Source organism: Spermophilus citellus (genome assembly GCF_964194105.1).
Source record: "Spermophilus citellus genome assembly, chromosome: 2".
NCBI lineage: Eukaryota > Metazoa > Chordata > Mammalia > Rodentia > Sciuridae > Spermophilus > Spermophilus citellus.
In genome coordinates, this window is record NC_138183.1 from 134137140 (window position 1) to 134163563 (window position 26424).

The following is a 26424-nucleotide window of genomic DNA, read 5'->3' on the forward strand; positions in this document are numbered from 1 at the left end:
TTAAACATTCTAGTGAATGTATAGTTTATATATATAATTTGTGGGTGTGTGTGTTTTGTTTTGTGTTTTGGTACCAGGGATTGAACTCAGGGGTACTCAACCACTGAGCCACATCCCCAGCCCTATTTTGTATTTTATTTAGAGACAGGGTCTCACTGAGTTGCTTAGCACCCCGGTTTTGATGAAGCTAGCTTTGAACTCACGATCCTCCTATCTCAGCCTCCTGAGCTGATGGTATTACAGTCATGCACTACCATGCCCAGCTAATTATATTTTATTTTGGTTTTAATTTGCATTTCTCTACTCTTAAGGATGTTCAGTATCTTTTCAAGTGATTATTTATTAACTACATGTCTTTCATAAAGTATCTGTTCATCATTTGCCTATTTTTTTAGTGGATTGTTTGGGTATTAATTATTGAGTTGTAATTGTTCCTTATATATTCTAGCTATAAATCCTTTGTGAGGATTTATATCATCATCCTCACCATCATCATAGTAATGTTATTATTTTGGTGGTGCTGGGGATTGGGTCCCAGGGCCTCATGCGTGCTGCATATGTGTTCTGTCATAGTCTTAATCTCTAAACATCTTTTGAAGAACAAACATTTTTTAAGTGATGATGTCAAACTTATTGCTATTTTCCTTTTTATAGTTTGAACTTTAAAAAAATATATTGTCTAGTTGTCAATGGATCTTTATTTACTTATATGTGGTGCTGAGAATCGAACCCAGTGCCTCACACATGCTAGGCAAGTGCTCTACCACTGCACCACAATCCCATCCTTGAACTTTTTATATTTAAGAAATCTTTGTTAAATCTTCGTATAGAAATGCTGCCATTTTAGCTCTTATATTTCAAATTAGTTTATCTAAGTGTTGTGAAGTAAGGGTCAAGGTTCATTTTTTTTGCATACAACTATTCAACTTTTCCAGTACCACTTACTAAAAATATTATCCCTTCCCCATTAAATTGTTTTGGCACCTTTGTTGAAAATCAATCTATCCGTTATGTGTGGATCTATATCTGGATTCTACATTGTGTTCCATTGATATATACATATATGTATGTAGATAAATATATAACATAAGCCAATACAATATTGTATTGTTGAATGCAGCTTTATAAGAAGTCTTGAAGCTAAGTCATATAAGTTCTCCAACTTTTTTCTTCCCCCAAAGTTGTTTAGATTATTTTAGGTCCTTTTCATTTCCGTATAATGAATTTCTATTTAAAAAGCTTGCTTAAGGGCTGGGGCTCTAGCTCAGTAGTGTACTGCATTTGCATAGCAAGCTCAAAACCATGGATTCAATTCCTAGTGTGCGCACACATTCGTGCTGCACACACACACCCCAATAAAAACAAGCAAACAAGCAAGGGTTGTGTGCTGGTCATAGTGGTGTCCACCTGCGATTCTAGAAACTCAGGAGGCTGAGGCAGGGGGATCAAAAATTGGAAGCCAGTCTGGGCAACTTAGGAGACCTTTTCTTAAAATAAAAAGGTGTACAGATGTAGCTCACTGGTAGAGTACCCTGGGTTTCTTTTCCAGAAAAACTTATTGGAAATTTGACTGTGGTCATGTTGAATCTAGAGATTAATTTATATGTGCAGATCAATTAATTAAGTTAATATTTTGAATGACATTAATTAATTTTCAAATGTTAAACCAACAGTTCATTTTTGAGATAAATCCCACTTAGTTATGATATTTTATCTTTCTTACATAAAGTGGAATTTGATCTGTTAATATTTTACTAAGGGTTTTTACATCTATGTCCTTTTTTATAAATTTCTTTTGTTCTAATGTCATAAAATGAGTTGGAAAGGGTTTTCTCTGTTATCTGAAAGAGTTTGTGTTAGATTGGTATTATTTCTTCCTTTAATTTTGGATAGATTATACCCAGTGAAACCATTTGGGCCTGGGTTTTCTGTAAAAAGGTTTTTGATTGCAAATTTAATTTCTTTAGTAGATATAGATTAGATTCAGATTTTATGTTTTTTCCTTAAGCCGATCTTTTTTTAAAAAAATTTGTAGTGTAGATGGACAGAATGCTTTTTTTATTTGTTTATTTTTATGTGGTGCTGAGGATTGAACCCAGTGCTTCACACATGCTAGGCAAACACTCTGCCACTGAACTACAGCCCCAGTCCAAGCCAATCTTGATAAGTTAGTTTTCCAAGGAATTCATCTATTTAATCTAAGTCATTGAAGGTACTGGCCATAAAATTGTTTATAATTTTTATGCATGTAAGAGCATTAGTGATATTCCCTTTTTTATTCATGATATTATTAATTCATGTCTTCTCTTCCCACCTCACTTCTGCTTTCCTTCCTTCTCTCTTGTCAGACTGTCTATGGGAACTATTTTTGGTTTCTTTGATTTTTTTCTATTATTTGTTCATTTTCTAGTTTGTCAATTTCTTCCCTTAATTATTTCCTTCCTTTTACTTAGTAGGGGTTTATTTTTCCTTCATTAAAAAAAAATTGTTTTATCTTCTTAAGGTGGATGCTTTGATCATATGAAGCATTTGTTTTAAATAACAAACATATTAAAGCTATAAAATTTCCTCTTAGCACTGTTTTGGCTGAATTGTGAAGGGGAGTTTTTTCATCATCATTCAAGTAGCAAAATTTCTAATTTTCTCTTATGATGTCTTCTTTGACACAGTTAGAAGTATGTTGCTCAATTTCAAAGTGGGGTTTTACAGCTGCCATCTGTTTTATTGCTGATTTTAAATTTAATTTTGTCAGGGAATATATTCTGTATGATTTAAGTCTTTAAAATACATTCATAGTGATTTATGGTTTCACATATTGTGCATCTTAGTATATTATTTATTATATGCCATTGAAAATATTATGCAGCTGTTGGTTACAATGTTCTGTAAATGTCACCGAGGTTAAGTTGGTTGATAGTATTATTGTATTATTCTTTATCCCAATTAGATTTTTTATCAGTTTTTTCAGTCAATACCCAAGAGAGGAATATTAAAATCTCCAATGATTATTATGGATTTGTCTCTATTTCTTCTGTCCTCTTATTTTTTGTTGTATATATTTTGAAGCTCTGTTATTGGGTACATACACTGTTACAATTGTTATGGCTCCATCATGAATTGATTATTTTATCATTAGGAAATGTCTCTTCTTTATCTCTGCTAATACTCCTCTTAAAATATACTTTTTCTGATATGAATTTAGTGACCCCAGCTTTCCAATTTTTATATTTAAAGAGTGGCTTTTGCAGAAACACATAGTTTGGTTTTGCTGTTATATGTAGTCTGACAATGTATGCATTTTGGGGGTGGATTAGTTCATTTGCATAGTGTTTAGTTCCTTAACATTTAATATAATATTGGTAATTTGTGTTAAGGTGTACATTCTTGTACTTTTATTTGTTTTATCTGCTTTTTGTTGTTGTTCCTCTGATCCACCTTCTCTCCTTTATTTTGGGTTAATCTAATATTCTTTGGCATTCCATTTTGTGTTTTATATAGATTTTGACCTGTACCTCTTTGTATTTTTTTAGTGGTTTCTCTGGAGATTACATTATACATTATTAAGTTACCATAGTATTTTTATAGTTAGTCCTCTTCACATAAAATATAAAGCTTGCAATAGTGTAAGTCTATTCCCTCCATCTTTTATGTTGTTATCATATATTTTATTTTCAATTTGTGTTACAACCTGTAGAACACAAAGTTATTTTAGCTTCAGACAGGTGTCTTTTAAAGAAATTGAGAAAAGGAAAAGAAATTTTTAAATTTGTCCCTATATTTACCATTTTTGATGTCCTTTAATTCCTTTCTGTAGATCCAATTTCCATCATTTTGGCCCCCCAAAAACCTTTTACAGGCTATTTTGTAGCGTAGGACCACAGGTGACAGATTCTTTCAGCTTTCATTTATTCCATGTTGTTCCCTTCTTTCAAAAACTACACAGGCTTGTACTGCCTGTATCCAGTGCCTGGAAACAATTGACTCATAGATTTTTGTCCAGATGCGTAGTTGTTACTTGGAAATGGCTTAAAGAGGCCATCTCGGGTCTAGGGCTATAGCTCAGTGGTAGAGCACATTTGAGCAGGCACAAGCCTTGGTTTTAATCCCCAACATTGAATGGGGGGAAAAAAGGAGCTCATCTCTTCTGGTTTTCTGGAATTCTTTTATTCAATTTTGGGCTTTTCGAACTGATCTTCTGAAATTTTCCCCTCCCATTTTCTATCTACTTATTTTATTTTACTCAATGAGGGGACTTCTCAACAATATTTAAAAATGCAAATATTGTGATCATACTTCTAATTTATACTACCTTCTTCTGGTTTTTTTAATGAATTCTTATAAACAGCTCATGTTCAAGGACACAGTGCTGTCTATTGTCCTTGAGGGCAATCATGATAGTTTTTAAGCAGAGGTTTTGTCTGCCCTCAGTATTGCTCTTGATTTCCCCTTTCCACATATTTGCTTCAGTAGCTGCCTTTCATCTTGCGATTTGTTCTCATGTGTCTGGCAATCCTTGGGCATCATTTTGTATTTAAAAGTGAGGCACTAGGGCTGGGGATGTAGCACAATGGTAGAGCCCATGAGGCTCTGGGTTCAATTCAAAGAAGAAGGAGAAGTAGAGGAAGAAAGGGGGAGGAGGAGAAGGAGAAGGAGAGAAACGAGGTCCTAGAAGGCTGAGCTCTTTCTGGGGGATTAGGTCTTGTTTCTGCTGGACCACACTGTCCTAGAGTGATCCTTAAGGACTTGGTTGTTGTACTTGGAGGTCTTGAAGTCTGGCATATATCTGTACTCCTGCAGCATCCCCAGAGAGTGTTCTCCAGTGTCTTGAGAATAGGCCTGGTTGCCAGCATCCTGGGAGCCTTCTAGGGAAAAGAGGCTGTAGATTGTCATTTAGCCCTTCTGATTTTGATAAGAACCCTCCTCCTACTTTCCAGTTGCCTGGCATCTTGAGTCTCACAAGTTCATCCTGCCCAGAGTGAAGTCTTTTCACATAAGTTGGGAGAAAAGACCTGTGGTCCAACCATTCCTGATGAAGATTCCCAACAAATCCTCCTCTTTTTAGCCCTGTCTCCCTAGGCCACCTTAGGCCTCAAATCCCCAAGACTTTTAACATCTACTCCCCAACCCCCAATTCCTGCCCACAGGTTGAGCCCAGAAGCTCTCTGCATCCCTATCCCTTTTTATATTGTATTTTGAGACAGGGTCTCCCTAAATTGCTCACACTAGCCTCAAATTTATGCTCCTCCTGCTTCAGCCTCCTGAATTGCTGGGATTACAGGTATGTGCCACCCTGTTTGGCCCTTTCAACATCTTTAGTGCAATCCAATGGCCTTCGAAGCTTCCTCCCACAGGGCATGACTCTCTATCTGCTGGGCCAAGGTTGGTCGGTAGCATCTGTTTTTCTCCAGTTCACGTTGTCCCTGAGGGATAGACTTTCTTGATACCTTTATTCTCACTTTAGTAGGATTTAAGGAGGAAGAGGAGAAAACTATGGTTCAATCTTCCATGTATCCTCTTTCTACTACAAAGAAAATGGGAAATCATTTTTAAAATTAAATTATACCTGAGCTCAGTGGTGCATACCTGTAATCCTAGCAGCTCAGGAGGCTGAGGCAGGAGGATCATAAGTTCAAAGCCACCCTCAGCAACTTAGTGAGGCCCTAAGACCTTATCTCAATATATATATATATATATATATATATATGGATTGGGGATGTTGCTCAGTGGTTAAGCACCCTGGGTTCAATCCCCAGGACCTCCCCGCCCCCCCAAAAAAGTTGTAATAGTTATAATGTAGATGCTGTAAGAAATATTATGTAGAACTCTGCTCAGCGGTCCATCAGAAAAGCTTGGCTTTATATGGGATATTGGTAAATAAATAAATGTGCATTTATATTTTAGGTCCAAATAATATGCTCGAGCTCTATCTGTATTATTAATATTATTATTTAATGGTTGCTCACTTTGGATTGGTTCTATGAATAAATTTATTCTGTTCCTGACTGTGATATTAAAATCTTTCTCTTTTTGCAGCGGGGATACCAAGGATTGAACTCAGGAGCACTCGACCACTAAGTCACATTCCCAGCTCTATTTTATTTAGAGACAGGGTCTCACTGAGTTAATTGCTTAGCTCTTTGCCATTCCTGATGCTGGCTTTGAGCTGGCGATCATTCTGCCCTGCCTCCCAAGCTTCTGGGATTACAGGTGTGCACCATCGCACCGGGTTTAAAAGTCTCTTTTGGTCCTTATAACTTTCAATATCAGGCAGTACTTGTCTAGGGCAAGAGAAAAAGGAAGTTCAGGACAGGAAGTTACATCTTTCTGTTCTCAAGAAGCTAAGTTATTTGTGGAGGTGGGACTGAGTCTAGGCGATCACAGCACTACCCTTCAGTCCTCTCTTTGTCGTTTGTTCTTTAAGTCTTTCAATAAATATTTGTTGGCCACATGCTCTGGAGCATCTTACTGTGGGAATACAGAGCCTTTGACTTAACCCACACAGATGTTTCCTGGTTGTTCACAAGCATAAAAGGGACACAGTTGCCCTTTCCTTGGGTTGGGTACATATTGATGAGTTTCTTTTCTTTTTTTCTACTTTTTGTCTGGAGGTTTAAAAAAAAAAAGGATTGCTGTTCTCTCAATTTTGTTCAGGGAGGCAACCAACCATGTGAATCAATGGTGGGAAGGAAAAGAAGTAGAAATTCCCTTTTCTGTGAAAGGAATCATCTGGAATGCTCTAACAAAAGACATTGATTAACAACAGTCATAATCAGACAAGAGGACTTCACAGAATTTTAACCTTCACTCAAACTATCATGCAGCAAGATTTAGCACTGTCAGAGTCTGCAATCATTAGCAAGCTTTCAGCTACTGGGTGACAGCTCTGAGGCACATTTACCCAAAGCAGGAGGAAGAAACAGCATGTTGAAAGGGGCAGTCAGACTCCTTTCTGGATCCAGGTCTTCTCAATTCTGGGAGGAAGGAATTTGGAAGGATGATTTTTGTTAGAAAAGCCTAATTCTCTAAACAAGTATCAGGTTCAGCCTGCATGTAGGTTTCTCATTGCTGCACAAGTGGCCAAGGAAACTCTCTGTGGCTCTGTCATATACAAGGAAGAGCAGAAGTGCTGTGGTTTTTTCCAAAAGCCTTCCTCTCCCTTGGCCTGTCCTCCTTCAGCTTTCCACTGTCTGTACAAGATACTGTCATGGTAAGGGAAGGAAGGGCAGGCGTCCGTAAACAGCCCATGGAAAGGGAACAGGACTTGTAGAGAAGTGACAGAAGTTATTGGAGCAGAACAGAGACTAGTAGGATTGAGAGAAAATACTGAAAGCAGTGAGGGTGAATGAGAGGGTCAGAACCAAACACCAGAGGAAGAGAAGCAAAGGCCAGAGGCATGGTGGACATGGTGAAACCCAGGGAGGGGCTAAGAAACAGGCAGGTGGAAGAAAGGAGCCAGGGCTTTCATGGGGGTCCTTAGTGTATATGCTTCCTTTCAATTGACGGATTGATTGATTATACTGGTGATATGATTCAACCAAGAGGTGCTTTACCATTGAGCTACATGCTCAGTCCTGGTTTTTTGTTTTGTTTTAATTTGAGGCAGAGTTCTGCTAAGTTACCAAGGGTCCTTCTAAATTGCTCAGGCTGGCTTCTAACTTAGGTTCTCCTGCATTAGCCTCCTGAATTGCTGTGATTACAGGTGTGCACCTGATTTCTTTTTTGTGGGGATGGGGTGGGTACCAGGGGCACTCAACCACTGAGTGACAGCCCCAGCCCTATTTTGTGTTTTATTTAGAGACAGAGTCTCACTGAGTTGCTTAGCACCTCACTATTGCTGAGGCTGGCTTTCAACTCATGATCCTCCTGCCTTAGCCTCCCAAGCTGCTGGGCTAACTCCTTTTAATTCATTTTTTAGTGAGAGATGTCTGAGAGCTGAGGAAAATAAATGGTGGGTTTGGCTCTTACAATAGTAGGAACTCAGAGTAGCTTTCATGATTTCTTTACCTTATTCTGATAATTCAGACCTGTAAGCATTGTCTTGAGAGGTGGATGGGAGAGAAAGCTCTGGGACTCTGTCAGCCAGGCCACACCCCAAGGTCATTAGTATTCTCCCAAAAACTTCCTTCCTGGGGTGGGGGTGGGGGGAGCTGGGGTTGTGGTTCAGTGGTAGAGCACTTGCCTAGCATCAGCACCACATAAAAATAAAAGTATTGTGTCCAACTAAAATATATATATATATATATATATATATATATATATATATATTTAAAATTTTTGATTAACATTTTACATTCTCTTTTCTTTTTTTTTTTTTTTTAGTGTAGATGGACAGTACACAATGCCTTTATTTTTATGTGGTGCTGAGGATTGAACCCGGGTCCTGCCCGTGCTAGCTGAGCGCCCTACCGCTGAGCCACAATCCCAGCCCTAAAAAAAAATAAATATTAAAAAAAAAACTTCCTTTCCTGCCTTGAACCCCAGTGGTGGTGGTGGTGGTGGTATGGTGGAGGGTGACTGGAACCTTGAGAAGGGAGATGGAGTTGTTGAGGGTGCAATATTAAGTCAGTGGTGTAAACCCACTAAAATTGGCCACACTTCAGAAAATGTAAACATCAATATTTTATAGACTTAATTCCAATCCCTCACCTTCAAATTTCGGTTATAGACTAACAGTTATTATTAGGAACTTATTTTAAAAATACCCCAAGCAAAAAACAAAAAAGCTCCATTTCCCAGTAAGAGCCTAACTTTTACCCCAGGACCGTCCACCCCTCAGAAAGTTCTGCCATATGAGTGTAGTTGTGAACAAAGTGTAGCTCCAGGAGTTTTGTTCTGCCTAGCGGGAAACTGTGGAAACCAAGCAGCTACCACAGGAGGTAGACTTGGCAGAGACCTGAGCATATGGGTTCAACAGCAGAAATAGATGTTACCATCTGGCACACCAGCCCCTCAAATGATTCCATTACCTCCTTGTCCTACCCCTTTTCCAGGTTGAGCACAGATGGCATTACTTAATTTTTTTTTTTTTTGTTAATAACATCGTCCCGGTTTTAAGCAAACAGAGAAGTTGATGTGAGTTCTTAGAGGTGTCTGCCAAGGCAGAACTCAGAGAGATGGAGAGAAGTTTCTTAGGATAGACCACCTTGGATCTGACTGCTGGGATTGGAACTGGGGTGTTTCGTGTTAGAATAGGAAGAATTAATTCCCCAAGGAAAGGCCAACCAACAGGTCAGCTCTTGGAGAGAAGGAAGATTGGTTTCCAGGATGAGAGATGGTCTGCAGAGGGATTTCCTGAAAACAGTACTTGCTATCCCCAGTATGACTTTTGAAACCAGACTTCTGAAAGGAGTGGTTGGGTGGTTAGGTGATTCACTTTGTGCAAGAGTTGAACATAAATACTGACTGATATGGTCAGTAAAGCTAGCTATACTATGAATATCTCATTGAAAAACATCTAGAATCTTAATAATTGTGAACCTTTAGAATTTACATAGGATTATAGAATTTTGGACACACTGGGTAATTGGCTACATGGGTGTTTCCTTTTAGTATTTTGTTTTTCTTGTAGTTTATCCTCCAGTCCATGTGGTCAGGTATGGTATGTGGTATGTCCCATGTTGATTTCATCATATGCTTAACTAGCTAAGACACCACACCTGGATTCCAAAAACAGGATGACATTTCATCAAATTCTAAAAACCATGCCTATTGGGCTGGAACAACCCCTTAAAATATCTAAAAAAGAAAAAAATCTAGAAACACACCTCCAATTGACACTCCTTAATAAAGCAAGTGTGTCTTTGCTATGAGAGTTGGCTATAGGGTCACTCACCTTGAGAAGGTTTCTTGCTTATCCAGAATGACCTGCCTGTGGTTAAACAATGGAACTAGTCTCATGAGTCAGAATGGTGCTGGCGTTCCAGCCCTGTTGTCTTTTTCTGGTCAAGCCGGACTCAGCCAGGTCTGCTGTATAGAATTGGATGAAACTCAGGACCGCTCTCCAGCTTCTTTCTTTCTTTCTTTGAACCAGGGATTGAACTCAGGGGCCCTTGACCACCGAGCCACATACCCAGCCCCATTTTGTATTTTATTTAGAGACAGGGTCTCGCTGAGTTGCTTAGCACCTCACTTTTGGCTGAGGCTGGCTTTGAACTTTCGATTCTCCTGTCTCAGCCTCCAGAGCCACTGGGATTACAGGCATGTTATGCCGCGCCTGGCTCCCAGCTTCCTTCTTTAGATGGTGGGTGGCTGGAGTGGCCCTTTAGAATCATCCATTTTAGAGACCAGAGGGAATCCTAGTCCTGCTGATGGTCAATCAGAATCCCATGTTCCTCCCCTCCTGCAGATTCATGAGAAGGAAGAGGAAGAGTTCAATGAGAAGAGTGAAAATGATTCTGGTATCAACGAGGAGCCTCTACTCACAGCAGATCAGGTATGATCATCTCTGTAGATTTTTGGAACCTTTCATTCCTTTGATAAAGAAAAAGTTTAAGGGTGGGCATGGTGTAATCCATGCCCCTGTAATCCCAATGACTCAGAAGGCTGAGGCAGGAAGATCACAAGTTCCAGGCCACCTTTAGCAATTTAGTAAGACCCTGTCTCAAAATCAAAGAGCTAGGGATTTAGCTCAGTGGTAAAGCCTTTCTGAGTTCAATCCCCAGTTTGGGAGGGTGGGGGGAGGAAAAGAAAACAGATCCAAGATAAAGATATATGGTCTTGTGATGACTGTGTTGGTATCTCAGTGTATCTTTGATAAGGGATTTGATTTCTCTTTACCCATCTATAGTAAATGTGAACATAAATCCTAGCACTTCGGTTGCTTAGGGTCAGGTTCTATTGACAGCTAGAGACAAGCCTGGTTTTTACAGGTTTCACCTGCTGCTAAGCGTCTTCCTGAAAATTCCTTGTACTTGAAGTCAGGGCACTGACAGGAGGGTCTTAAATATCTGTTCTTCCAGAAAGAGAAGTGACAGATGAAACTTCTGTATGATGGATATTTTTTCACATTTCATAAAACACTGAAAAATTTGAGCCTTCCAAAAGGAGTCTTAGAGACACTTCTGTCTTTGTGGAAAAAAAAAAAAAGACATAGTGTTCACATTTGGTTGAGTTAATTTTATTTTAGTTTTAGTGATTTATTACTTTGAGAAGACAATGTTGAGTTTCTGGCTTCCTTATTCAACTTTTTAAACAACAAATATCCATGAGTGCTTATTTTGAGTTAGACATCATGAAAGTTTCTACAGAGTCATTCTTAAAAAATGTTCCACGGGGAGCCATCAGTGCTAGAAAGTTCCATTTATTTATTTATTTTTGATATTGGGGATTGAACCCAGGAGTGCTTAACCACTGAACAACTCCCCCAGCCCTTTTTATTTTTTATTTTGAAACAGGGTCTCACTAAATTGCTGAGACTGGCTTTGAGCTCATGATCTTCCTAACTCAGCCTTCTGAGTCACTGGGATTACAGGTGTGCGCTACCACACCTGGCTAGAAAGTTCCTTTTATTAGAGGTGTTTCTTCATATCTGTGGTAAAAAGGTAGAATTTGGTTTTTAAGTTATTTCATTTTATTTTTAATATATTTATAAACATTTAAATACATTTTCAAGTTTCAATTTTTACCTTTAAAAAAATAAAATAAATTTTAAAGATAAAAAATATAAAGTAACAAAGAATAGAAAAGTAAAGGAAACCAGATTAAAACAAACAAACAAATAAAATGGGCTAACAATTATTCTGTGACTTGTAGAAAGGAATATGGATTGGAAGATAATTACTCTTAGATAAACTCAGCCATAACTCTTAAAGGAGATCTATGTCATTGGGTCACATTGTATAAAATGGATTTTAATAGTCAAAGAATATTAAAATAAATATGACCTAAATTTGTAAGTGGAGTTAAAAAGATATGTTAATAAAATAAGAATTATTCTAAAGGAATACATCAGGGACAGATGACTAAATGACTACTGTTGCTAGGTGGGTGCAGTGGTGCATACCTGTAATTCCAATGGCTTGGGAAGTTGAGACAAGGGGATCACAAGTTCAAAGCCAATCTCAGCAATTATCGAGACCCTAAGCAAGTTGAGAGACCCTGTCTCAAAATAAAAAATAAAAAAGGCTGGAAATGTAGTTCTGTGGTAAAGCACCCCTAGGTTTAATCCCTGGTACCAAAGTAAATAAATAAATATGCCATTGTTACCAAACTTACCTGCAGACTTGCTTTTGGAAGTAAACTTTGATTAATATTTTCTTTAAAATTTTATGGTTGCTGAGGATCAAATCGAGGGCCTTGTGCATGCTAAGCAATCCCTCCATTACTGAGCTACCCACTGTATGTGCAAACAATTACTGTGCACAGTAGATAACTCTAATTCCTTTTGGCAGGTATCTAATTTTACCCTCCACTTGTAGGAGCTGTACACCCTCAATAGTTAAGGTTAAGAGCTGAAATTCTTATCTATTTCCTGCTCTCCAGACTTGAGCTATCCTCTGATTGTGTTCCTGTCTTCATCCTTATCTGTTACTGGGTAGCTTCAGTTCTGTCTAGATGAATTCTAGACAAATAGCTGTTTTCCTCCCTACTTTGAGTTGTTCTGGAAATGCTTTGTTTGTTTATTTTTTCACTTGCAAGTAATGTGACAATTAATGGACTGAGTTTTAGTGTTAAGGTTAGACAGATAAAATATTTTCCCACTTCAAAATAAAATGCTCAGGAAATTGAAATAAACATTCCTTTCCAGGCAGCTCTGCTTCATTTCCTGAAAGAGTAGTTTATTTCCAATAAAGCATTCATCTAAATGGAGCTCTTGGAAGAGATTTTGCATGAAAGAGGTGCTTACCATTACAGAAAGAGTGTGTGTAAGACTTTGGTTGAGTCTATTTTTATTATTATTCAATATTTATTAAGAAATGATAATGCTTCAGGAATTTTACAGACAGCAAATTAGAGACATCCTTAACTGATCAAAATCCAATCCAGAATGCTCCCTCATCACAGAACAGAGCTTGCATTCTCTTGTGTACCTTTCTCAGGTAATTGAGGAGATTGAGGAAATGATGCAGAACTCACCGGACCCTGAGGAGGAAGAGGAAGCTCTGGAAGAAGAGGACGGAGGAGAAACCTCATCCCAGGCTGACTCCGTCCTGCTGCAGGAGATGCAGGCCTTGACACAGACCTTCAACAACAACTGGTCCTATGAAGGTGAGGGCCCTAGGGTGGGGCTTCCCAAGGATGCATCACCTGAGCGGTGCCAGGCACTGTTCACACACGGTTATTAGAACTTAGGTCACCATCCTAGAGCAAAGGTGTACAATCCAGGAGGTAGGCAACACCTTTCCTACTCCACATCAGGAGAGAGGTTTGCATTTTGCAAACGAAATGGCAGTACAGCAAAATTTAAATGATAAAGCTAACCGAAGAGCAAGACTAAAGCAGTCTAAGTGGGAAAAATCTAAACCACTATCCAAATCCAAGAGATGATGCTACCATAAAATCAATGAAACAAACAAATAGGAATAATAATAGCTCATAATTTTTGTAGTGCTTTCTATGTGCTGGACCTTAATCTAAACTGGGTCTTTGAGAAATTCAATGATTTGTCCAAGGTTACTGTTGGGGTAATAAAATTAAAAACAAAATCTACATGCCACCCAGAAAAAACTCTCCACAAACATAGAAGAGAAAGAAAGTTTTATTATGGAGTAAGCATTAAACAAAAATGGGATGTGCACTACAGGCAACCTGCTAAAGGGATAGCAAGATAGAAGGAAATCCCACTCTTGGCTGTAGCTAAGTGGATGGAACCCATTACATTAAATAGGTTTTTGCAATTTGGAGTCAGGTGGTGAGTTAGGCCCCTCTGCTTCCAGAACAGTGGGAGATTAAGTCTTATCTTCCTTGATGATTGCATTTCAAAGCAGTGGCTCCCAAGCCGCTGAGGATCTCTTTTTCGGGATTGTGGGAATGGTAGGAGGCAATTAAACTGAAAGAAAGGGAACTGGGGGAAAGGAAAATCCTCTTCCTTATTTCTTTAGTGCAAGGCTGGGAATTGAACCCAGGGCCTCACGCTGGCTAGGCATGGACTCTGCCACCGCACTGCAACTCAGCCCTCTTCCCTTGTGCTCAGTGGAGAGAGTCAAGCCTTTCATTTTAAACTGTATTTGCCCTCTCGCCTGCTATAAATCTTAAAGGGTGCATTCACCACTTGTAGGCAGTGAGGTTAACTCCAGAGTTCAGTCTTTTAATCCCTGTATCACGTTAATGGTCTGAAACTGGTTTATGGTAATTACGAGCATGCAAAGAAAGGCCCCGGTAAATTAGTGTGAAAATAAAATTAAATAAATTTAGTACAGCAAAGGTAAAACTGAGCATGAAATCCATCAGTCTGTAGGGATAATAATGCCCACGGTGCAGGAGGATCTGTTTCCAGGGGGAGGTCCCCATATGGTGTGAAAGGACTTGTAAACCAAGGAGAAGAGGGTTTGCTCAGGGTATGAAGGTCCAAATGTGGGTTACAAGTGACAAAATCAAGTCATGATCTGAAGCACTACATCCTACAAGTAAAACTGTGGCTCTAAGGAGCAGAGGAGGTGGGGCATGGCCTGTTTGGGGCAACAGAGTAGATTTGGCTGCCTGGCTGCATTCACAACCGCCCCAATGGAGTCATTCTCAGCCACACAAAGGCCCCAAACATAGAAGTGTTCAGCAAAGGACTCATGAAAACAGCTGAGATGTTGAGTGAAATGGCAAAGACAGAAGGAGGGAGGACAGTGCCAAAGACCAAAATAAAGGGAAAAGTCGAACCAAGTCAGCAAGTACCCAGGCAGAGCCGAGACGGAAAAGGGAAGGAAAATGCATTCTGAGGTGAACATAAAAGATCCCATTAGGGATAGACTTTAAAAGATGTTCCCTAAATCTATTTTATTTATTTAGTTTAAAAATATTTCCAATTGACACATAGTCATTGTACATATTTATGGAGTACAGGTTGGCATTTCAATACACGTACACAACGTGTAACGATCAGCTCAGGGTCATCGGCATATCTACCACCTGAGACGTAATAATTTCTTTATGTTGATTTTTTTTCAGTTTTGGCGGTGCTAGGGATCAAATCCAGGGCTTTACACATGCTAAGACAAGTGCTGTACCACTGAGCTACATCCCAGGCAGTATTTTGGGAACATTTAGAAACCTTTCTACTAGCTCTTTTGAAATGTTTGATTGATTGTTGTGAACCACCCAAGTCTATTTTAAGTGAAGTGGGTTTTTTTTTTTTTTTTTTTTGAGGATTGAGCCCAGGGGTGCTCTACTACAGAGCTACATCCTCAGCTTTTTCCATTTTTTATTTTGAGACAGGGTTTCACTAAATTGCCCAGGCAAGTCTGAACTTTTGGTCCTTCTGCCTCAACCTCCTGAGTAGTTAGGATTACAGGAGTGCACTACCATGCCCAGTTTAAATGAAGAAGTCTTAAAGAACAAGAAGTTAAAACAAAGTTATTTATGTTCCAGGATATCAGGTTCCCTTTCCTTGTTTCTGAAAGTGGCAGACTGCTCTGTACCCACTGGGCTTCGTTTGTCCCTGCACATCCCCCACCTTCCATAGGTCTCCTGGGTTTCTGAATATGTGCACGACGTCCTCACATCCTGCTTGTTTTACTACCAGCTTGGTCTGGATCAATACTTGGGAATAAATACCACTTCTCCCCAGGGCAGCCCCATCTCCACTGGGCCCAGGCTTGACTGCAGATGTTACCAGTGGGATGGTCTCTTCCCCTACAGGGCTGAGGCACATGTCTGGGTCTGAGCTGAATGAGCTGCTGGACCAGGTGGAAGGTGCCATCCGTGACTTCTCGGAGGAGCTGGTACACCAGCTGGCCCGCAGGGACGAGCTGGAGTTTGAGAAGGAAGTGAAGAACTCCTTCATCACGGTGCTCATCGAAGTTCAGAACAAGCAGAAGGAGCAACGGGAACTGATGAAAAAGAGGCGGAAAGAGAAAGGACTAAGCCTGCAGAGTAGCCGAATAGAGAAGGGAACCCAGATGCCTCTCAAGGTATGTGAGCAGCCCAAATGGAAGGAAGACCCAGAGCCGCCTCCACCCCCACCCACCCCTGCAGGTCCTGTACCTACCCCGCCCTGGACTCACTGAGCACTTGCTGGGCTTACTGAGCAACAACTCAGTTGTTGTGAGCAGGGCCCTGGAACAGACAGTGGGGTCATAAAGAGGGGGAAGATGTCACTTGTTCCCTCTGTTTCCCTGAAGGTCTAACTGGGGGATGCTTGAGAATGACCTGTGTTTTCTGTGGGCCAGACCATGGAAAGTGGACTGATGGTACTTGGAGCCTTGGGACTCTGGGCCAGGATCTCGGCCATCATGTGGATTGTTGTCCTGCCTAGGCTCTTCAGGGTGTTCCAGTGGTTGACAATGACCAGATGCCATACTGGCCTTGACAATATTCTATAAACCAGGGGTTCTTAATGGTGGAAGCTAGGCAGAATCATCTGAGGAGCTTTTTCAAAATGCCTTTGCCCAGCTCTATCACCCACTGAATCAGGCACAGGGCATGCATATTGTGAAAGAAAACCTTCCCAGATCAGGACAGTTGCTTTAAAGCTGTTCTCTCTGTAGCTGAATATTTTGTTTTCCCCCAAGAGCTTTGCGGCATTATTCCCCTCCATTTTACCATACTTCCTTACTTTTCTATTTGTGGGACAGAGAATGAAATGAGCAAAGCTGGAGAGTGCAGAGGGGATTGTCCTGAGGGACTTACTAAGCTAAGAGTCTTTGAGACAGAGTTTTTTTGACTACTATTTATCCTTATAAAGTTCAGGCTTATGTTCTGGCCTGCTTCTGTAAGCCTAGGTCTTACCTTTACTCTCCATCACTGTGGGCCATTTACTGGAACAGCATGGTGGCTGGTGGGTCTGGGTGTTTGAGTGAGAACTTGGAAACCCCTGGGGTAGGGAGGATAGAGCCAGAAATCTTTGTCTTCCTTGAGTGTCTCTCTCCCTCAGCGCTTCAGCATGGAAGGCATCTCCAACATCCTGCAGAGCAGCATCCGCCAGACCTTTGGCTCTTCAGGAACCGACAAACAGGTGTGAACAGTCTCCCTACTCCTGTCCTCCTCCTAGACTCTTGCAGCTTGACCTCCCCATCAAAGCCGAGGGATGCTAACTTACTAGAATAATTCCAGCATTTGGGCAAGGGAGGTCCTAACTTTTTTTTCCACTCTTAATGAAGAACAAGAAATGCCTTTTAAAAAGATGATTTTTAGGTTTTTTTGGACATGTATAAAACTGGAAAGCCAACACTACTTTAGATCTACGATTTGAGTTGTTTTAAGGACAAATGTATTAAAAGGGAATCTGTTTCATGACAGGTCTCATCTTAGAGTTTAATCAGTCCTAATATATTATATTACTGGCCAAGCCAACATCACCAAGTCCACCTCTTCAGTCTCCTGGCTCTGATTGTATGTAACTCATGCTGTCTCATCTCCTCATTGGCTCCATTTAGTCAGTAACTTGTTTATTGTTTTAGTCAGCTTTGCATTACTGGAATGAAATACTTGAGGCAACTAACTTTATAAAGAGAAAAGGTTTATTTAGGTCACAGCTTTGGAAGTTCAAATCCGAGATCGGGTAGCTGCATTGGTTTGGCTTCTGGTGAGGGTCATATGGCATGAGTGTGTGTACAGTGGTCTCAGTTCAAGTCAGGAAGAGAAAGACAGAGAGGGATTGAGAAAGATAAACAAGATAGACACTAAGTTGTTTTTTTTTTTTAATCTTCTTCTAGAACATGCCTCTAATAATCTAAGGATCCACTAATCCCACTAAACCTTTTAAAAGTTCATAGTACCTCCCAATAATGCCACCCTGGGGATCAAGTCTTTACAAATGGACCTTTGGGGGACCCTCAAATTACTCCTAAACATAGCATCTGTGAAGAAGCATTTCTGATTATTAAGGCAGAGTTCAAAGACTCCTATGGAGTTCCTATTATGTGCTGTGCTCTGTTGCTAGTGCAAAGGGGAAAAGTCCTGGTTGCTGTCCTCATGGGGTGCATAATCTAATAGACTTGGTGGTGTATGAAATGTATATCCCTTTTTAAAATTTATGTTTAGTTTAGTTTCTGGTACTGGGGATTAAACTCAGCAGTGCTTTCCCTAGTTCTTGTTTTGAGATAGCATCTTGCTGAGTCGCTCAGGTTGTCCTGGAACTTTTGATCCTTCTGCCCCAGCCTCCTGAGCCATTGAGATGACAGGCATATGCCACCATGCTCCACTAGCCCCTCATTTCGATGGTGGGAGGAAGCAGTGTATTCTTGAAAGAAAAAAAAAAGCAGGGTATTCTTTTAACATGTTGTAACTGAATTCAATGTATTAGAATTATAGAGCTGCAGCATGCAAAGAGGCTTTAGGAACATCAAACTCAGCCCTGTCTTTCACAGATGAGAAATATGGCCCAGGGCAAAGAGGCAGGCATGTTCCCAAGGCCTTGTTGCCAGTGGCAGAGCCAAGACTGAATAGAAAGCCACTTGGTTTTGCACTCACCACCTCAGGCTCCCTTAGGGCTATCAAGGTCTCCCTGGCCTGGTGGTCTTGGGTAGCCACCAGCCTCTCATGTTTAGTTGTTGTTGCTGGAGCACTTCACCTCCAGCAGAGAGAGCAAATCTGACAACCAACACCCTGGGCAGGGTTGACATCCTCTTGCCTGTCATTTTTGACAAAAGAGAAATAATTCCTTCTCACATTGCACTGCAAAGAATAAAAAGATCACCTTCCCTGGAGATATTCCTTGCTCTCAGCCTGAAGGAGAAACAGCTCCCCAAGATTCCCAAAAAGTTTCCAGCATAGGAAGGATGTAGAAGTTGAAGTGGAGGGAAGTTTTTTCCTGGGCAAATATGGGGAAAGTCTTACTTTGAAAGAGTTTTCCCCCTGGAAAGTGGGGGAAAGAATTCTGAAATAGTAGCGTGCCGGCGACTAGAAATGTTGTCCAGAATGTCAGCATTGATAGATCTGTGTCTTAGAGAAAAGTACATTCCTCATGCCCCAGGGGACTGTGTCTTATGATGTCCCAGTCTGTCTCAGGCCCTGCATTCCCTGTTTGCCTTGCAGTACCTGAATACGGTTATCCCTTATGAGAAGAAAGCCTCTCCTCCCTCCGTGGAAGACCTGCAGATGCTGACAAACAGTGAGTGCCTCTGGCCCTCAGCCACATGTGTGGGCTTCTCATTGTCCTCAGTCCCTTCCCAGGCTGTGTACCTCCAATGCCTTGGCCGAAGATTCCCCTAGGGCATCTTCACAGGCACAAAATATGCTCTGTATCATTTACCCTCTAGCACAGGGTAAAATTAAAATACCCTGTGACAATCAGAGTGTCTTCTTTCCCCTGGTTCCTGTCAGGGAAAAGACCTGCTGGGGGAAGGGGGTTGGGGGGACAACGCAAAGCAACAACAAAACAAAAACAAAAAATGAGCTGGTGAGAGAGGTAGGGGATTGGTGGGGCAGGGTTTTTTGGTTTGTTTGTTTCCCCAGAAATCCTCCCAGGCTTTGCACCATCTGCCCCCTGCCTATTTTCTGCTGGAACTTCAGGTTGCCTGGTCCACACTTGTGCCCCTTGAAGCAGGGGGCCTAGCTGTGTTTTTGTTTGTGTGGTGCTGGGGAAACCCATGACCTCGTGCTTGCTAGGCAAGAACTCTACCATTGAGCTGCATTCCTAGCCCTGTGGCTGTATTTTTAATGAGAAGTGAGGGTTTCTTGGGTAGGGTAAGGCTGATTGGAAAAAACAATCTAATTTTCCTTCCAGGAAGTGACTGCCTCCTCTCCTTCTGTTTGGCTCTATTGTCTTATATTAATAAACATTTTGAGCTACGGGAGAAAGCAGTGTGTAATAAAGAGCCTTTTGTAGGCAAAATCTCTCTATATGTGTACATCAAACAGTACAACCCCCAAAGGACTGAGGACACATGGTGTCAACCATTAGTGTCAGCTTGGCTGTTAGGAAGAAAAAAATCCTAGGCTGAGATGTGATGACAAGCTCAGTGGATCAGAGAGAAATTCCATTCCCCTGGCAACCATGCATGCAGAGTGATGGGTCAAGAGCTTGCCCAGCCAACTGCAGGCTGCCCTGGAGGGAATGGGCAGCACAGGGCTGTCGGACACCCCAGGGAAAGGGAGAGGAGCTGCTGTTCAGCAGAGGAAGACAGATGCCTGATGGGCCCTGGTGCCAAAGGTGACCTAATGTTTTCATTTGATCAATTTGGAGGACGAAAACAGGAGATCATGATAAATACAAATCCTGCTGGCACAACTAGACATTGTGTCCTTGAGAATCAGGAATTTAAAATTCATAGTACATTGACTTCTTTCTATCTCATTTTAGACCTCCTCTATTTGCATAAATATGCACATTCTTTGTTGTGGTTGTTGTTGTTAAGGGAGTAGATAGAAAAGCATTTATAGGACAAGGGATGTAGCTCAGTGATGGAATGCTTACCTAACACAGGAGGCTCTGGGTTGGATCTCCAGCACTGCCAAAAAAAAAAAGAAGAAGAAGAAGAGGAGGAGGAGGAGGAGGGGGGGGAGGAGGAGGAAGAGGAGGAGGAGGAGGAGGAGGAGGAAGAAGAAAAGGAGGAGGAGGAGGAGGAGGAGGAGGAGGAGAAAGAAAGAAAGAAAGAAAGAAAGAAAGAAAGAAAGAAAGAAAGAAAGAAAGAAAGAAAGAAAGAGGAAAAGAAAAAATGCATAAATACATTGTTTGTGTTTTCATAGTGATGAACATTCGGAAAATAATTTTGACAAATTTGGCAGGTTGATATATATAAAGTACTTGAGCATGGTCTTTAAAAAGGGAAGAACTATTTATTACAAATACCCACCTAGGAATTTAGTATGAGGTTTTCTTTTCATTTTAATTAAGAAATAGACTTGTTTCTATTCTGAGTGGATGTGTTTAGTTCTTAAGTTTATTTACAAAATTATAGCTAGAGCTCACTTATCATTAGAATACTTTGGAATACATTAGAATATGTGAACAAAGAAAAATAAATAATTCATTGCCCCCTTCATCATCACTATTTGGGGTTTTAGTCACAGTACTTTTTATCTTTTCTCTATAGTTGGACTAAACTGGCTATAAAGTGTTGTATCATGATTTTAGTGATACCAGTTAGCATTGCGTTAACATTTCTTTTTATTTCTCTTTTTTCTATTATGGGAAGGTACTACATTATGATGTTTTATTTCTTTTAAAAGAAAGATTGCCATCTTCTCTGAATACCCATTTTCCTATAGACTATGAAAGCAGTCATTTTTGGACAATCCTTGTGTGGTCTCATGAGCAGTGCCTCCCCTCTCATTCCTACTCCTTGAATGGAGGCCAAAGGCCAAAGATCAGCTTCTATGACTGGACTTCTATATAAACTTTGAAGTTTGGAGATCAACTTAGACACCTACTGGCTGAGTGCAATGATACTTTACTGCCATCTTCTTTATTTTATTTATATGTGGTGTTGAGAATCGAACCCAGGGTGTCACACATGCTAAGCAAACACTCTACCACTGAGCCCCAGCCCCAGCCCACTACTGCCATATTCTTGGTGTGGCATTTTGTTGGCTTGAGCTTGGTTGCCAAGTGTTCCCAAGCCAATTAAAAGGAAATAAATACATGTTTAAAAATATAGGAAAAAAGAAAGAAAACAGGGTCAGGGCCCTCAGTATCCAATTAAGTTGAAATGGACACATATCTAAAAATATAGAAGAGGTAAAACAGGAAAGTCCAACAACCAAATGACCTCAGCTTGTTTTTCTTTTCCTGGACCTGCATTGACTCACATCAACATTGGGTGCTATTCCTCACCACTCCTGATTTTTTTGGATTCAAGTTTCATTACCGTGCTTTGGAATGAGGCAAGGGAAGCAGACTAAGGATGTGCAAATGGATTGGGAATTCCACCATTGCCCTCGCCTCCTGACCCTAGCTATCTGTGCCTACTGATCTTTATTGTTTTCTCTGGTTGTAAACTAAACATGCTCAATGAGAAAAGCCAGGCAGTGTAGAAACATGTTGTAGAAAGAACATCCCCTGTGGCCTCACACTCAGACAGCTATTTAATAATTTTATATACTGTTCTAGATTTTTAAAAATGAACATTAGCCTTTATTTCTCTTAAAGTTAATATGTTTTCTGAAACTTCTTTCTTTACTAAGAAGTGTGCCTTATACGCATACATCACTCTCATTTTTATAAGGCTATGTAAAACTACATTGAATAGATACGTTGTAGTCTATTTACAGAAGTTAATTGATGAAAGAATCAATTGAGGATTTTCTACAAAGTCGGCGTCAAGCTTTTTTTTTTTTTTTCCTTCTGAGTTAGGGATTTAATCCATGTGCTAGGCAAGTACTCTACCACTCGGCTACATCCATAGCCCTAGAAAAATTTATCTTTAAAACTTTAGAAAAAGCTTCTAAAAAGCCTTTAGACTTTAAATGCTTCTGTATTGTTTGCTTCATGTGTAGGTCAAGCAGGGTTTCATAAGAAGTCTTCAAACTCCCAGAGAATCCATAATTCTTCTGCATCTCCACACATTTTAGCATTATATTGAGCAAAATACAGAAAATAAATATTGTTGAATTAACTTCATTCATTGTCAATAAAGTGGAAGTGAGAATTCTAATGTGTTTATGTGAATAGAATGTCTTTCAAGACAGTTTTATTGGTGATTTCAGCGATGTGACAACTGTTAGCATGTAGATGCTATCTGGAAGCCAATTCTTTTTAAATAATTGCTTTATTTTTACAGTCATTAAAGATATATATTTAGTAAGTGGTATTGAAATTATAGCTGGGCCAAAAAAAGGGAAAGAAAAAAATCACAAATAGGTGCACTCCCAGGAGACACCACTGTGCTTTCTACCTGGATTTGCCCCCCTCACCATGAGGTGCACTGGCTCCTGACAGAGGCTTCTGGACTTCTGCTTTGTACTCAGAGAATGCCTGGTTCCCTGAATGGTTTCTCACTCCCTTTGTGCTCAGGGTTTTTTGGCCCTAGAAGTGAGCTTCCTGTATGATGGGGTCTTGGCTCATCTCTCTCCCTTTCCTTCCCTAGTTCTCTTTGCCATGAAGGAGGATAATGAGAAGGTGCCTACTTTGCTAACGGACTACATTTTAAAAGGTAAGAGCAGCTGTAGGCCTCCTGAGGCAGAAGTGGTCCCTGGGGACTCACTCACGCATTCACACCAGACCCAACTGGGCAGGGAGGTGGGACAGGGAAACCGGGTGAACATGTGTGAAACCTCCACAATAATGGGTGTTGCTAGGAGGAGCCCCAAGGAGGAGATTGCATCTCCCCAAGTCACCAGTGTGACTCCACACCAACAAGGGAGTCAATGTGAAAGTCTCATGGAGTTTGGACTATGTGGTATTTAGTTTGGAAAAACAGAGCCTGAAAATAATCTAAAACTTTTTAAGTATTTGAAAGGAAAATGAAGTCATAACATGAAATCATATTTTTAATATTTTTTAATATATATATATATATATATTTTGTCGTGCTGGAGACCAAACTCAGGGCTTCATACATGCAAGTCAGGCCATCTACCATTCAGCTGCACCTCCAGCTTCCACAACTTCTTTTTATTCCCTCCTTTCATTTATTTTTTTAAATATTTATTTTTTTAGTTGGATACAATACCTTTATTTTGTTTACTTATTTTTATGCGGTGCTGAGAATCGAACCCAGGGCCTTGCACATGCTAGGCTAGTGCACTCCTGCTGAGCCACAACCCCAGCCCCTCCTTCCTTTTATTATGGAAACTCTCAACCCATATGATAGTAGAGTGAATGATGCTTACTATCCAGCTTCAGCCATCATTAACTCATTAACTTTTATTTCTTTATACCCTACCCAACTTCTCCCTTTCTATATTATTTTAAAGCAAATCTCTGTTATCATATTCTTTCATCCATAAATATTTCAGTATGCATTTCTAAAAGATAAGGACTTTTTAGAAAAACATAGCCATTACACCAACACTAAAGCATTTTCTTAATTTTACATTTCTTGGTATCATTTATAATTCAGTCAGTGTTCAGATTACCCTGACTCTCCAATATAATGTTGTTCAGATTATCTGTTCAAATCAGGATCCAATGAAGGCCAATGCATTGTGTTATTTATTTATTTAATGGCATCTGGGCTTCAACCCAGGGCCTTGAGACACTAGGCAAATACTCTTCCACTGAGCTACACTACCAGCCCTATTGCTTTTTGATATTTCCTAGGTTTCTTTTAATATACATAGGTTCCCCCTTTCCTTCCTCTCTTCCATTCCTTGATATGTATTTGTTGGAGAAATTAGTTGTTGTTGTTTTTTTCTTTTTTTTTGCTGTTTTTTTTTTTTGTCCCACAGAACTTCCTCACCCAAGATTTTTTCATCCCTCAGCTAAGTTACTGTGTTCTTCCCTCTCCTTTAATTCCTGTGAACTGATAGAATGAGAGGCTTGAAGACTTCCATCACAGTCAAATATTGTCTGGTGTCTTTCTTTTTGTGATATTAATAGTGTCTAGATCCATTATTTTATTAGCTTTTGCTCTATGTGCACACAAACCTTTTTATGGTTTCAAATGGTTTGGAGAATTCATAGTTTCAAAATCCTGGGCTACACTGCTACTGTTAGGATCAGAGAGATTAATCTTAAATTTCAGTTGGAAGGACTTAGGTTAAGTATTAGGAAGAACTTGTGGCTCTTAACTATTTCAAAAGCAAATTTCTCAAAAGAAATGTGTAGAAATGGATGATACAAATTTTGTGGTCTGAGAGCTAGATTTTACCATTCACCATCCCTAGAACTGTCAATGAATTTCTAAAAGTAGTTAATGTGAGCACATTCTACTTGCTTCCTAACAACCCTGTTGGGTAGGCACAGGTACATTCTACTGTACATATTTGAAACAAACATGAGTTAGGTGAAGTCATTTCTCTAAGGTCATAGACTGAATAATGGCAGATCCATGATTTGAACCCAGGCAGATGGGCCCTGGAGAGTACATGCTTAATCAGTCCACCTACCACCCACCCATCATTGTCTCTTCTCATTCCTTAAAGAAGAACACATGACTACAATTGTTGCCTGGTTCTTAGGGGTTATCTTCTGCTCAGACCTGGTTTGACCACCACGGTGCTTGATCTCTCGCCTCTCCTCTCGTTTCAGTGCTCTGTCCTACCTAACCTTGCCTTTGGAGCAGCCTGGTTGCAGGAGGTCACTGAGCAAGAGTCATCCCATCACGGGGACTGCATGACACCACGTAACCTCCGACGTGTATTTAAACGTGTATAGCTTAACCTGGATTAAACATGAGCAATTGCGCGGGTCCTTTGCCGTTGGCTTCTAGTGCTAGCAATCATTGGATGCATGATAGGGGCGCAGGGCCGGTGATGTTGCCTCCTCTCCGCCTATGTCAGGGAAGGCAGAAGCTCTCACCGCTCATTATGTAGTCTGGCTCCAGCCCTCAAAAACAGCTTATACTCTTAAGACTAATTTTGAAATAAATCTTCATTTAATTAATATTCTTTATGTGCTTTGGAGTATGGTGTCCATCAACTCTCTGTTTCAAACCTTTTATAGGAAGGATATGTAGCTACCTTTACATGCTGACCTGTGGCTCGTGGCAGTTAGCATAGTGTTTATGGACCAGGACAATGCTCTGTGGGTTGTATATAAGGTACAGAGAGAAGAAGGAGGCCATCAACAGACTCCTAAGATTTTACTGTGTGGCCATATTAAAGGGACTATATGTTGTAGAAATTAGCTGGCCAAAGGGGGCATCAGACCAGTGGGGGGAGAGAGAAGAGCTCAAGGAGGAGCCAGGCAACTGCGGTGCCTCCTGCCGGGGTAGCTACATTGGCTCCTGGAGGTCTTGGGGTTCTGGGGTTGGAGAGACATAGGAAATTGTGGCTTCTCTTCTTTTGCCCCCACCCCAGGGAACAGCATCCCAGGACTTTGCACATCGTCCCTGCTCATCCTGCAGCCCTGAGGTCTGGTTGCTCTGATTCTACATGCAGTCTCTGGCATCAGTAGCAAGCAGCTGCTGGGCATGTTGGCACACACCTGTAATCCCAGCGATGTGGGAGGCTGAGGCAGGAGGGTTACAAGTTCAGGCCAGTCTCAGCATCTTAGCAAGAATCTATCTCAAAATAAAAAATAAAAAGGGATGGGTAAAGTGCTCCGGGGTTCAATCTTGAGCAAAGCAAAACAAAACAACACGCAGCTTCTAACCATGACTAAGCAGCTGTCAAATGCTGTTCTCCGGTCCCAGGTATGGGCTCTACTTCACCACAACCTGAATTCCTTTGGTCTTCCTTTTCTGGGTTGGATGTTGTTAACTCTGCCAATTCTATACTCCCTCTCTTAAAATA

The 26424-nt window shown here is 40.5% G+C and overlaps 1 protein-coding gene across 1 annotated transcript in view; it reads left to right on the forward strand.

The window, feature by feature from the left end:
- FEZ1 (fasciculation and elongation protein zeta 1) overlaps nucleotides 1–25380 on the forward strand; it is a 44689-nt gene extending 19309 nt beyond the window's left edge. Inside the window, exons 4-10 of the mRNA XM_081282213.1 lie at nucleotides 10346–10432; nucleotides 13038–13206; nucleotides 15787–16058; nucleotides 17021–17101; nucleotides 19123–19198; nucleotides 23115–23180; nucleotides 25220–25380. Of these exons, the coding sequence (XP_081138339.1) occupies nucleotides 10346–10432; nucleotides 13038–13206; nucleotides 15787–16058; nucleotides 17021–17101; nucleotides 19123–19198; nucleotides 23115–23180; nucleotides 25220–25236 (768 nt within the window). The 3' untranslated portion in view covers nucleotides 25237–25380. The remainder of the gene's footprint in view (nucleotides 1–10345; nucleotides 10433–13037; nucleotides 13207–15786; nucleotides 16059–17020; nucleotides 17102–19122; nucleotides 19199–23114; nucleotides 23181–25219) is intronic.
- Nucleotides 25381–26424: the final 1044 nt, after the last annotated feature.